The sequence below is a fragment of the Malaclemys terrapin genome, chromosome 2, assembly GCF_027887155.1.
Source record: "Malaclemys terrapin pileata isolate rMalTer1 chromosome 2, rMalTer1.hap1, whole genome shotgun sequence".
In the NCBI taxonomy this organism is placed as follows: domain Eukaryota; kingdom Metazoa; phylum Chordata; order Testudines; family Emydidae; genus Malaclemys; species Malaclemys terrapin.
The window spans coordinates 132,626,357-132,641,309 of record NC_071506.1 but is presented as its reverse complement, the minus strand read 5'-3'; the positions used below and the strand labels follow the sequence as shown (position 1 = coordinate 132,641,309).

General features: G+C 41.4%; 1 protein-coding gene across 6 annotated transcripts in view; it reads right to left on the bottom strand.

Moving 5' to 3' along the window:
• Positions 1-14,953, bottom strand: part of PPP3CC (protein phosphatase 3 catalytic subunit gamma) — a 53,380-nt gene that overhangs the window by 26,833 nt on the left and 11,594 nt on the right. For all 6 annotated transcript variants that reach the window (XM_054017304.1, XM_054017309.1, XM_054017305.1 and 3 more), the window contains exons 2-3: positions 7,801-7,998; positions 7,377-7,501 (exon numbers count right to left, since the gene is read on the bottom strand). In XM_054017304.1, coding sequence (XP_053873279.1) covers positions 7,377-7,501; positions 7,801-7,998 — 323 coding nt within the window. The remainder of the gene's footprint in view (positions 1-7,376; positions 7,502-7,800; positions 7,999-14,953) is intronic.

The window sequence follows — 14,953 nt, the reverse complement described above, 5'->3', positions numbered from 1 at the left end:
AATGAAAGTTACTATAAATGACAAATTGACGTGAGGGATGGAGACAGAAGATCAGGGAACTGACTAAGCTGGTTTCACTGCCCGAGTAAAATACCGGGGGGGCGGGGGGGGGGAAAGAGATATAGCACTGATGGAGTGGAAATCAGAGTTTAAAAGTTCTTTCAGTTTTAACAATGTCTCATCATGTTAGCAACCTGGGGAAGAGCTATTAAAAATACATATTTTTAAAAAAATATAATAGTGTAGAATAATGGATGTAACCATGAAATGATACTTCTGACAACAGAACAAAATCTACAGAACTCTAAATCAGACTTTACATTTTAGTCTCAAATGGTGTATGGATATTTCACAACTACCTGAAAAATCATTGGTGTTGAGAAAGGTAACACAAGGGGAAACATGGTTCAAAGAGCACTGAACAGCCTGTTGATGTCTCTACAGGACCCATGATAAGAAGTAATAGAGATAACTACAGTTGCATTCATGTGATTTTTTAGTTGGTGTTTTACAAAGAGATCCCTTATCCAGATTTTCCAAGGCTCTGTGCCTAGAAACAGATTACTAAATGGTTACAATATCTCAGTAGCAACTTGAGACAATTATGGATTACTAGATTTAAGAATGCAACTTCCCTTTTGTCTGTAACCTTAATGCCTGAAGTCACACACCAAGGCATACATGAATATTTCATTTCTTCCCTTACAAACTGACACTCATACAAAAGACAGGTTTCAGAGTAGCAGCCGTGTTAGTCTGTATCCGCAAAAAGAACAGGAGTACTTGTGGCACCTTAGAGACTAACAAATTTATTAGAGCATAAGCTTTCGTGGGCTACAGCACACTTCTTCGGATGCATATGCTGTAGTCCACGAAATGGGCTGTAGTCCACGAAAGCTTATGCTCTAATACATTTGTTAGTCTCTAAGGTGCCACAAGTACTCCTGTTCTTCATACAAAAGATTTACTCTTGTAACATACCACTACTTACAAGAAGGAGATCAGAACTGCGACAGTAAAGCATGATGGAACATTTCCTAAATGAAGCATAAGGAATCAAACTGAAGAATCTTTTTAAGAGTCCCTTTATGCAAACACATAACTAGCATTATAAACAGAGATATGTTCATTTTAAAAAGTCAGCTGAGATTTACAAATGAATAAAAATTGCATTTATAAAGCGCTCATATATAATAAGCCTCCATCCCTCTTCTGAAATAGGCAAGTATTGCCATTCTATAGACAGGAAAACTGGTACCGGGGTGCAGGGGAAGGGGGAAGAGAGAGAGAGAAAGAAAGAAAGAAAGAAAGAAAGAGAATGGCAGTCATTGGCAAAGCAGGGAACAGAAAAAGAGTTTCAGAAGTCTAACCTATGCTCTGACCACATTTTCTCTTTAATGTGTTATGTATTCTGGGATACAGCTAATGTAATGGATGGACAAAGCAAGGGAATATGATTAAATGATTGAATAATTCTCAATATCTGTTTTGGCATAAAATTTTCAAATAGCAATCTTATTGCAGGATGGGGTAGAGATGAATCCAGTTTTTATTTACAATTGCACATAACTTGGTATGTTAAATTGAAGTGAATTTACAGTGTACATGGTTTAGCAAGAGAAGCTTATGACTGCTTTCTTTAATAATGCTAACAAGACAGAACAGAATCAAACTGAAAGAAAAAGGTGCAAAGGCAAAACGTGTCCTCCCATCTCAGAGAGGGGTCAGTTTCCCTTCAAACATTCATGACTTTTTGCTCTCTGATGCAATATCAGCAGGGTCAACCAAGCTGTGATAAGCACACTTGTTAGAAATGTTAGTGACATTGTCAAAGTTGGCAGGCCCCACATTAAGTCTACTAGAATATTAATTTTTAATTTGAATTTTGTGAAATATGCTAAATTACAAATCCCACTCTAGAGAACAAAGTTCTCTTAAACCACAATGAATAACTACAATGGCCATGCAAGGTTTCCTGTCAACGTGTCTAAATCCTTATTTGGCTGGACAATCTCTAGGGGTTTGGTTTCCCCAATCCAGTCAAGCTTGGCCACTCTGAGGAGTGCTCCAGAAATTGGGTCTATTACAGCTATTGTGGGTTTTTTTATGGGCACTTCTACTGGGAATTGGAACTGGAGTGAGACAAAACTCATTTTACCTGGGCCAGTCACGAGTGTCAACCCGAAGGTCAATTTTTGGTGATTTCCTCTTATCATGGAAAAAAAAAAGTACATCTGCCCTCCAAACTGAGGGATGCAAACGAAAGAAAGCACTCAGCACTCTGGGTGTGCAATTTTATATCACACCTCTTTACTACTCCCTTCTAGTGTTACTAAGATTTACAGGAATTCTACTCAGGGCATATACCTGAAAACCAAAACAAGATCGGTTAGATCTAATTTTAATCTATTTTGGTAAATTAATCTAGAAGAGGTCTGCACCATCACTTCACTTCTACTGATAAATAAAACTGATTCTGTTTCTGGTCACAATTCTTTTAATTTATATTTAATAAAATAGGGTTTTATTAATTGTATTGGTAGCACATCTAGAGTTTCCATGTGAGATAAGAGCACCATCACACTAAGCACTGTACATGGAGTGAAAGATATTCCCAATGCCTAAGAGCTTTCAGTCAAGAGACAAGATAGAGGCCAGAGAGGAAGTGAATTGTCTAATGTCACAGACGTTATTGGCAGATCTGATGTAGAACCCAGATCTCCTGAGTCCCAGTCCAGTGCCCTGTCCTTTAGCAGCTGATATCTTAAAGGGGAAAAATTAGGTTAAGGTGTCACTCCTGCTGTTGGTGCTTATACATTAGACCCTTTTCTGAATACAGTGCACAGGATACACTGGGAAACATACAGGCATTTAAGCAGTTGTATGTAGGAGCCTCTACGACAGGAGATCCCCCACAAAAGTGGAAGATGCATAGAATGTGTCTGACTAAAAATCTGATAGAAGTCACAAAATATTATATGCATGTTTTAAAAAGAAGCTCCTCTCTCACTTCCAGATTATGGGGATAATCAGTTAAACACCCTCCACATCACTGGCAGCAGAAAGACTGTTTGCTAGTGCACAGGCTGTTTATTTTTTAAACTTAGACATTTCACATGTGAAACAAAACAGTCCAGTGAACAGCCAGAACTTACATAATAGAATTACAAAGACTGCAAGATCATGGCTCCTTACGAGCAAGAATATAAGTCAGCTTTTACCACCTAGGGTGACCAGATGTCCCGATTTTATAGGGACAGTCCCAATTTTGGGGTCTTTTTCTTATATAGGCTGCTATTACCCCCCACTCCTTGTCCCGATTTTCCCCATTTGCTGTCTGGTCACCCTATTACCACCAGACCTGCAGGAGACCTACAGTACTATCTATAACAAAATGAATCTTTTTCCGAGATAGGCACCCATGATATGAAAGGAAGGAAAGATTCATAAAGAGGAAGCTACGTGGAATTGATCTCAATCTGAGTCACAATTCTAACCAGCCTCTGAATATTGTAATATAATGGCTTACAGTCTTGCATCTGAGAAAGGGAACAAATGAAGTATGTTATTTAGCACAGATATTGCCTGCAGGTTAGGCTCCATTGTGCTAGGCACATAGCCTACAGTATAGCATCCAGACTGCATGTCACTACAGGAGATCACTAGGAATGAGAACATTTTCCTTTACTTTTAACTTATTGGGTGTGAGTTTAGTGCTGACAGCTCTGGAGACCAGATGCCTCTGTTTATCCCTAGAACAGGTACAAAAACAGCAATAGCAACAATGCCAGCTTCCCTCACAGACTGCTACACAATATGGATCAACACCCCACTCTGGAGAGAAAGAGTTCAGTCTCTAGCTCCTATTCAATCCCGGTCTTCCGCAAAGGCTGCCAAATAAAGAGCTCATTAGACCCAATTGCAATGATGGGTTTAAATGACAGGCACTGAGACCAAACATTTTCCATAGACTATTTCCCTTTTGGAATGAGAAGCCTCCACCTCTGTATAATACAAAAAAAAATTGTTGCATCTTTATGCTCATTTTAACTATCACCACAGGATGTTGTTTTTAAAACTACAACACACAAACAGTGGGTCCAGAAAGAATCTGGTAAAGATCTCTGAGCTGACCAAACTGACTTTCGGGCATATTTAAATACTCAGCTCATATGCTATAGACAGCCACTTTTACCCTAGCAATCCATCAAATATTCATGGCAACACAGGTATCTTTCAGGGGTCACTTGGGTCCCTAACAACTAATACATTTTGCCTTAACACCTCCCTGGTCCCCAGTTTTGCATCCTGCTTCCTGACTGCATACATCAGGATGCAATTATACAATTACATCCTATTTCACTCAGTTAAAAGGTCATGATTATCAGTAGCTCTGGGCAGACACTTGATAATATCCCCTCCCAGCATATGGATGCACAAGCTTGTGCCATGACTCACAAAAGGGCCTGTGGATGCCAGCATTCTTCACCTTTTTAAACTGGAAAGCACAGCAAAATCTGGATGCCTTACAGCCACCTGAATCTCTGTGATAAAGAGACTATGCCTGCAAAACTAAGGCACTCAAGTATCTCAGATCACAGCATCCGGCCTTCTGAATCCAGTTACCTCTGAAAATGTTTGCACTGTATATGTTAGAAACCCTGAAAAAACCATAAAGAACTAGATTAACCACTTGTTAACTAGCCACTTCTTTGCCCACACAGCTGTTATCTAAGCTGTTTGCTGAACTGCTGCCATTTCACTATAGAAACTGGTGCTGCTGCAGTTTATTACACTCCCAAATGGGAATCTCTCTAAACATATAGGCAGCACTTTGCAGTAGGTGGAAAGAAAAGGCACACATCAATAAGCACAAGGGAAGCAAGTCTTCTATACTCTGTTTTATCAGTGACATTTGGATCAGCCCCCGCGTGTACTAATCAAAGCCCACCCTGCTTCGTGAAAGATCAATGCTTGCTCTGTGGGGAAAGAGAATGCTTCATGGCTTTATCTCCCCTGCGGACTCACAGGGAAAGGGGGAGAGGAGGGTCAAGAATGGCATGAAAGGGATTCATGCTGACAGCTTACAAAGAACAGCTGTCCCAAATGTCTCCAAAGACTGAAAGTGTTGGGTTGCTCTACAAAGGTCTCCAACTTAAGATGTATTAGGCTTAAAAAGGGACCAGACTGAGAAAAAATTGACTAACTCAAATTTGCTGCCTTTATTCTGTTATAAGCTTTTCTCAGCTCAATCCTCTCCCCAGCAAGACTACTCAGTGATCCATTTTCCTGCCTGCTGCACACACTTCTTCCTAGTTCTGACGCTTTCCCATTTTTAGTCCAAATTGCACCCACCATCATAGTACTTAAGCGCTTACTCCTTAATCTTCCTCCCACATGTTAGACAACTTAGCCTATCTGTGATATGATCCAAGGATCAAAGGCTGAGGGATGGGAAGCCACCTCCCTGTCCACGTTCTGTAGAGCGCACGCTGTTGTGTATGCACAACTTTACTTCTCACCTACCAACTTTAACACCACAAAATAAATATTCCTCAGATCACTGAAGGATTAAGTTGGCATTCGACAATATCTCTGGCAGGTAAATACATTTAAACACACAACACTGGAGTATGCACAAACCAAACTGTTTAACTAGGAATAGCATGAAACTCCTGTCGTTCCTTCTCCCTTCCAGAAATAATACACAAAGGCACCAGTGCCAGCACTACAGAAATCCTATTGGCTGAACATTAGAAATGCAACCTCTCAAGCATCAATGTGTCCACTATCCCAGTAACTGCTCAGTGTCTCATCTTGGCTTAAAGTCAATATGTAGGAGCACAAAAGTATTAGGATGGAAGGAGGCCAGGCATCTGCCAAAACACAATCTGCCAGTGGTACCCCACTAAATACTCTGGTAGTAAATATCCTTCAAAGAACTATTTACACTAAATACCGGTATTGCTGCCTTTGGTAGTCCCGCACTTGTATTTTAACTGATCTCTGCAAACAGAAATTCTGCTTGAGTTCCAATAGGTCAAGTCTTCATTACCTTTGTTCTCATATCTGACATTAACTGAAATTGCTATGCAGCATCTTATTCCATTGCCTTTAGAAGCAAGACCCACTAGCCCTGGCATCATTAGTTTGACCATCTTATGCCCTCTGATAGTCTCAAATGTCACTTGTTATGCTGCATCTGTACCTAGAATAAGCATTCCTCTAACAGTCAACTCCACTTTCATGCAAACTGAGATAGCATCTGCAGGGTCTGTAGCATTTACTAGTAACTCTTCCACATGGAGACAAGTCCCAACCACCTCCTGACACGAGTACTATGTGCTTGTTCAGTTACCAGGAACTGTTCAGAGAGCTAGTAGCTAACTGTTACTGATCTAAGTCAATTAATCTGTCCTTTAAGACCAACAGTTCTCAACTTTGCCTAGCTGCAATACCATATGATCAGTGAACAGAGTCACAAAGCCACAAAATCCTGGTGTGATGACTGACATTACACTGACAAAGCATGTAGCTACAACATAGTTAGGTATGTAGTCAGAGGACACTGCACTGTGATTACTGTGTGGCTCATTTGGGCCAATGTTCTGGGTAAAATTCCACCCTCTAACTCCAGCCTTCTACATTCATGCAACACTAAATACTTCAGGGGCCAATGGGTAGATATTATCTCTTCTTCCTCTGCTAGGAAACTCACTGCTCCCTTGTGTGTTATGGGCAATATGAGGAGTGCTCCTGCGATCAACCCTCCCTCTTGCTCTGCTCACAATTAGACCAACAGCCACATGCGAAATTAAAACTACAGACTCAGAATCAAGAGTTTAGACCAGGAATTGGCAACCTTTGGAAAGTACCCTGGCAGGCCAATCGCGGCTCCCACTGGCTGTGGTTCACCATTCCAGGCCAATGGGGGCGGCAGAAAGCGGCATGGGCCGAGGGATGTGCTGGCTGCTGCTTCCCGCCGCCCCCATTAGCCTGGAGCAGTGAACCGCGGCTCGCCCAAACCTGTGGAAGCGGCAGGTAAACAAACCGGCCCAGCCCACCAGGGTGCTTACCCAGGCAAGCCGCACGTCAAAAGTTGCCAATCTCTGGTTTAGACATTAGCCCTGCCACAGTTGTTTTCCTGTCTCTACATATTGAGGGCACAACTTTCAACTTGCCTCAAAAATAATGTCCCATTGGTTAATAAAACTTTTCTAACAAATCACACTGCAAGTAGACGACCTATAAGCAACGTGCCTTCCTCATATGCAGAAGCATACTAGAACTTAAAAATGGTGCAAGAGAAATATTTGTTAAGCTTAGAGTTCAGTCTTTAACATGGTAATCCACAAAGGCACAGGTTTATTTGTCACCTCTATACTGAAGTAGCCTCTGTCCACATAGTCTCCCAGGAAGAGGTAGCGGGTGTTATTGGGTGATCCTCCAACTTCAAACAACTTCATCAGGTCAAAGAACTGCCCATGAATGTCACCACACACTAAGGGAGGAAGGACAGCAAAAAAAGGGAATTACATTCTAAGAAGAGGAAGGTCATGGCAGCAACAGGGAGCATGGCTTCACTTTGATCTAAGCTACTGTGGCATTATATACAGCTTCTGTGAAAACTTTATCTATGCTACCAAAATGCTCCATCTTCTGGGATGGAAAGCAATTTTAAAACCCCACTGCCTGAACAATGATGGAAAGAACACGCAGCAGCAGATCTGCTATTTTTGGCAGCTTGCGATTCTAGACAGCCCTTATATGTGACGTCAGCTTCAGAAAGCTCTCTCTGACCTGTGATTGGAGCCTCTACTTCAATCATTGTCTTCTCATGCCTCAGAATGGCAGCCCCATCATTGATTATCTTCAATGCTGCATCCTCTTCTAGCCGCCCTTCCTTCACCAAGTGGCTTTTCAAGACATCAAGCCTGGGCTTTCCATCCTCAAACACTTCCTTCAATGTGAGCCGCTGCGTGGGAGGAAATGGGACAGCTAGAAAACAGAAGAAAAGACATTAGCAATGTGTCTCTTTAAAGGGACTCATACTCACATTTCAGCATTAGACTTCTGTCCAGCACTCAGACATGAACAGTCACAAGCATCTGTTTCAATACACATTTGTCTTCTCAAATGCAACAATATCAAAGTTATGCTTCCAACCCAGTTAACAGACAGCCTCACATTAAAAATCACCATATACAGCCATGCAAAATGTTATCTGCGTACCTGGGGCGGGTAACAGGGGTGCAAAACTACAGTTGATGTGGGAACTAAAGTGCTTCCTGACTTCAGTGAGGGAAACCACTACCATAACACTGTTTTAGAAGGGATAGGTTATGGGTGCAAATATTGTATACCAGCAGAATAACTAACCAAACATACTTTTTTGTAGAGAACAGAAATCAAGTGTTGGTTATCTGGAGCTTAGGAGATGAGCATTAGTGCTTGCAGCTCAACCTACATAGTTTATCAGGAAGTTGCTTTCACCTTTACAATAATCTTGCACTTTATTCAGCACATGCACTATTTTAAGTGTGACTCATACAGGCTCAGCTCTGGGTAGCACTTGGCTAGTCATGTTGATACCCTGTATTCATTTATTGTACATATTCTAAGGCACCCATCACTTCAGTATCTAAGCATACCTTTGAGATACACTGCTTAACTTTCACCATGTTAAAGAAGGTGACACGTCAAAAGCCACTATACTTTCATGAAAGAGAATTGTGTTATTTGTTAACGGCTTCCAGCAGAAGGGAAGTATTTGAAATTTGGAAGAAAAATCTCTAATGATTTGTTAGAGGTGATCAAATTAAGATTCCCCCCTGCCATCTCTCAGGTCAGGATAAATTAAAAAAAAAACAAGTGACCCTTGCACAGTATTTCAAGGATACAGTGTTTCTAGTTCTGAAAAATGACCTCCAGAAAGACTGAATGCTGAGGGTGCTCTCGAAACAGCAAGAAAGGGAGACTAAAAGTAAAATCCTGTCAAGCAGATGTAAAAGCATGTACCCCAACTAAAGGTGGTGCCAAATACAACGTGACTTGCATGTAGCTATTTGCCTCTCTTTTCACAAAGATGTGGTGTAGAGATGATCTTGGGTCCTGAATCCATTTCCTTTTAGAAACATCTTAAATAACCATGTATCTTTTCAACCATCTACCCTTGGCTTTTCTCCTACAGCCCCCATCACTGCAGTATCTAAATGCTCAAGATAAAGCATTACTAGGAAACACTCCACAGGGAACAATTCGGCATTGGGAAGAAGAGGCTAGGGTACAGATATATTAGGAGGAATTCTACTTCTAGGGACACCCCTGGGACACTGCACACTACTGTGAGCGTAAATTGACAGGAAAAAACCCTTAACTGGTCAGGGAAAATTCCTGTGGTGCAGGTACTGTTTATGCAGATCCCTCATCAGCTGTGACATAGGGGATAGGGCCATAGTGCACATCTCTGTGGAGATTGTGGTAGCACTGCTGTCCACAAGCAGTTGGGGACTGCCCCTGGAATCGTGATGGCACAAACGTGGCTTAAAGACACCTTAGTCACTCCCGCCCCTGGGTGTGCCTGCATGGCTTGCATCTCCAAGTGTCACAGCACACAATCCCAACTTTGACTAGATAAGGTATCAGGTCTTTCCTATCTCCAACTTCAATGTTATGACCATGTACTGGGAAAATGGATTTGCTCTTAACTCTAAACCAGATGCAACACAAAAATATTACTGAAATGCAAATGAAGTTGATGTCCCTAGCAATCACCAGTGAAAGACATTCAACATGCCAAACTGTTGAATTTATAAGCATGGTAAGGTTGCTTATCAAACAATACAGTGACTAACAGAAATGTAACTGATCTCTCTTAAGTGCAAATACAGTAGCTCCTTAGGGCTGGTCTCCACTTACGATGAAAGTGGAGACAAGCCTTAAGGAGTGAAAACCCACTAAACTGACCACAAATCGCTCTCCCATTAACTCCGGTACTCCACCGGAACGGGAAGAGTAAGGGGAGTCATCGGGATAGCATCTCCTCTCGACATAGCATAGTGGGGACCCCGCAAACTTGAGTTACGCTACTAATGTCACTGAAATTGTGTAGCTTAGATTGACTTCCCCCCATAGTGTAGACCTGCCCTTAGTTTGGAAACCCAGGGGCAGAGGGGAAGACAGCAAGTTTGTACCAGAGGGTATGTCTACACTGCAATTAAAATCCTGCGGCTGGCCTCTGCCAGCTGACTCCAGCTAAGGGGCTGTCTAATTGCAGTGTAGCTGTTCAGGCTGGGGCCAGAGCCTGAGCCCTGGGACCCTTAGCATGAGCCCTGCAAGCCTGAGTCAACTAGCATGGGCCAGCCAAGGGTGTATAATTGCAGTGTAAGCATATCCAGAGTGTCTTAGAAGCTGAACATTATTTTCCAATAATGTGGAATGTAGGACAGAAGGAGAACAAGAGTGGCTGTAATGAAAGGAGACCCAGTCTGTGACTGGAATAATGTGACAACTTTACTCACTGTCAGAAAGAAACTGCAGGATTTGGTAGCTGGGTAGGCTTGGATACAGGGGAAGGAAGGAGAGGGACACCAATGAGTGGAGTACAAATCTGTGTACAGCACCCAGCACACTAGGGCCCCATCCTGATTGGAGCTTTCAGACATTACTGTAACTAATCAATCATATTAAAAGTTAATTCTTGTATGGAACTCAGCATTTGTCCTATCTGTCCTTATGGCAGGCTCACAGAATTTGAGAGTCAAATGACTCATAAGGGGGAGAAGAAAATTCACGATAAATCAGGAATTATTTTATGTAGCCAATATACCACGTCACTGCTTTCTCAAGTCTTCAAGATGGCCAGTAACTCTAACATCACCCTAAGCTTTTAAAGCTCTTAAGAAAAAGTCAGACCACAGAATTTAGGATAGCATGTTTAATGAAAAAGGTATGTGATCATAGAAGAGGCAGTGCCCATCCACAATTCAGAAACAATCCAGGAAAAACTTCTGGCAAATTCTGCCTTGCCATTTCCCAGTAGTCTTAGTAAGTAGAGTCTTATGCAAGATAAAATGAGGATTATTTGTGCCAATCCATTGATGTGAGCAGCCAAGAACTTTTATGTACTTTTCACTGCTATCTTTATGTGACTGTTAACTCCCAGATGAAATCGAATATAAGTGATCAACTTCTTTTCTGCTCTGCCAATTTGTCCACCACTCTGCAGTGACCCTAGAGGAATGGGTGCTGCATACATACACCAAGGAGGAGAATTTGCGCCCATTACTACTGCATCTCCTACTGTGTATGGGAATATACTCCTCACTTCACTTCCTACAGACCAAGCCAAAAAGAGTGTTCTCTGTTTTTTTAAGCTAGTACTATAGTAAGGTGCTGGAATAGTAATTAAGAATGTTGTGATATCTGGAGAGGACCAAATATGCCAGAGTCCACAAGGAGGACAGATGAAAAATCCACCCAACTAGACAGAGGGGTCAAAATTGGAGGCTCTAACAAAAACAAAACCCACCCAATATTATTAAGCAATGATTATGTCTCCTGCACACAGTAAGTGATAAGGATGAGCATTTAAGTAATCAGTGTTGCCAAAGCAAATAATCCTGTTAGCCAGCATAACTTGTATAAAGGCTTTAATCAACTCAGTGCAAGTAATTATCCCATGTACTAATTTTCACCTTTATAGATTATGCCCTCATTTGCACTCAACCCCATTGAAATGGTCAATACTGTAAGAAGGTGCTGTGGAGGAAGTTTCTCTCAATACTACGTTTAGTTTGCAAAGGGTACAGACTGCTTCATCTAGTGGTTAGATCGAGAGATTGGGAGCTACGAGAACTGGGCCCAAGTCCTGGCTCTGCCATCATCTCAGACCATGGAGCTATACATTTTTCTCTAGGCCTCATCCTCCCTCATCTGTAAAAGGTGTAAATACTTACCTACCTCAGAGGGGAATGAGAAGGATCGTTAGACTGTCAAAGTACTCTGAAGATGAAAAGTACTAAATTGATCTGACACGAGGCTCCCAAGACACTGCCCATAAATACTAAGTTTAAGAAAGTTCAAAGAGGGTGAAAGGTGCACATAACATTGAACTTCTCATGATCATTCACTAAGATCCTCATGCCCACTCCTTTTGTTTACTGTCATGCCCTGTGTCAAATCTAATTTAGACTACAAAATCCTTGCGGCAGGGGCTTACGATTTTGCAAAGCACCATACACACCCAGTATAATGAGTAATATATTAGAATTCCTGGTTAGCAAAACAGCACACATTTTATACCACGTGCCATGCAATGACTAAGGGACACAAGCGCACGTGAACTTTGAGACGTAAACATCCATGATCTAAAATGGATTAAGGGGTTAGTCGTGTTTCAAGGAGTTCAGTAAAAGAAAGAGGATGACAATATCCTTGCCAAACTGCAGTGCAAGAATGGATGTTTGGTGAAATTAACATGCTCTATATTTACAAATCCAGGTGTACACACCAACTGTAGGTATTCTTAGCCTGCAAACTAAGAGGCTGAATATGACAAAAGGCTATTTACAGAATGACAACCTGACAAAAAGCCACTTCGCTGAAACACTGCAAAACCAGATATCAGGCAGCTCAAGTGTGGAACCAACTCACCTACAAAAAAGTCACTCTGCCACTGCCAAATCTCCATACTCCTTTATGTAGAAGGCCTGCTCTTTTTCTACATTACAGCTTAAAATGTTCATAATACTGTTACAGCTGCACTAATGCTACACATCTATTAAACATGGTAATAGTCTTCTCAAGCATAGACTGGGTTAGGCAATGCAATCTGTAGCATAGTGTTATAACACTGTGGTTAATGTGTTCATAAAAAATGCTTATCACTGGTCAAAGAAATCATGCTAGTAACAAACGTTAAACAAGATCAGAATTAAGTAATCCACACCTTCAAAAAGAACAGATCCATGCTATGAAAATGGAAACACAAAATCTCTCATATTACCATTACTCGGACAATTGTACAAAATAACCAATACTCATTACTGAAAAAGGAATAAGAAGTATTTGCCTAAAATAACGATTGGTACAGACTAATTTGTTCCCAAGCCCTCCATTAATGGTTCTGATGGACAGAACCAGACAGAGAAGACAGATTTTACATTTCAAACCATCCAAGTCTTCCAGCCAAAAACAGCAGCTCAGGATTAAAATGACAGTATTGCTCAGCAGTGAACATCAGAGAGATAATGCTGCAAGTCATGAACCCAATATGGAAGCATACCTGAAAAGTCATTCACTGCAATGGGCTCCTTTCTCCTGTCTGCTTCTAGTCAGATGGGTGGAGGAATTACAGCTGGTTAGTTCAACAGATGGCTAAAAGCCTCCTCTGGGGGGAAAAAGGCATTTCAAGCATTCTGAAAGAACAGCTAACACAGTTCTGACTAGAACCGTACCCTTTCAGATAGGGTTTCATCTTGGTACAAGTCACAGTGGATTTTGGCTAGACTGTCATTTTCTACACTCAGACAAAGGTTAGCTTGAAAGAGTCTCCTTTAGAACAACTTAAATAGATTTAGGTACTAACAGCTTCCAAATATTTCACGCTTTCCACCACTTTGCAACTAGTCATCTAAAAAGTTTGACAATCAGCTAACAGTCTGACAATTCATAACAGATGTCCACCTGTCACAGCAGAGGTCTAATTATTGCCAAGATCAGACCCAGATGCCCAAGGTAGGAACATTCACAATAAAAATACTGCACTGGATTCAGTTCTGTAAAACCTTTTAAAGGGTTACAAGAAACTCTCTCCTGTGTTAAATTATGAATAGCATGAATGTCAGGTCTCTGGCATTTTCTATTACAAAATATAGCAATGCTATATTTCCTGAGATCTCTTTTTGTCCACTTGTAACCTAACATTCTTCTACTCCACAGAGCTGATTGCATATTTTTAGGGTTCAAACAGACTATTGCTTCACAGGTTTCAGAGTAGCAGCCGTGTTAGTCTGTATCCGCAAAAAGAACAGGAGTACTTGTGGCACCTTAGAGACTAACAAATTTATTAGAGCATAAGCTTTCGTGGGCTATAAGGTGCCACAAGTACTCCTGTTCTTTTTATTGCTTCATAGTCAATTGGCTCAAGCTGAACAAATCCACCTGGTTCAGTGATGAAAGGTAACAAGTGTGCCATTCTGTGTTCACAGAAGGCTAAAGTTTCAGCAATGCGCAAAGCTGTAACAGTAATTAACAGGGAACAAATACTTGGATCGCAAGCAATGGATGACATCTTTATACAGCCACAGCAATAGTCTAGTCAATCTGTTTCACTATTTCTCTTTATTCCATGGCACCATAACAAGATCTTCCTACAGCCTGTGTTACGCTGCAAACTTCCATCACCACACACATGAATAACTTACTAATTTATCCTTCTATAGCACCTTTCATCCCAAGGCCTTAGACCATTTTAGAAACAGTTCAAACCAAGTACATAGCAGAGAGATAGGAAATGAACAGACATAGTGAATACTGCATCCAAGTTAAATTGCAAAGGGAATGATAGGTAGGCAGCATGTAATGCCTCCAGATGGAATTTGGGCAGAACTCGTGGGTTGACATCTCTAAGACACATGAAAAGAGGACTATGGAATTTTTAACAAGCCATCAGTACCTCAGTTTTTATACCCCAGCTAACAGCAGCTCCAGCAGTTCCTAGGTGCTAGAATACAAATAAATAATATATTGTCCTTAGCAATATGCTGGGGCATTGGGTCTATACTGACTCAGAAGGAGAATACCACATATTAAATCTTCAACACAAGCTTCCTGCAGCCAGGGCCGCCGAGAGTGGGTTCGGGCCCCGGTGAAAAAAATTTTTTGGGCCCCCCAGCAAGGGCAGACCAGCTAAACAGGGCTGACAAGAATGGGGGGGAAGCCGGGCCCCGGT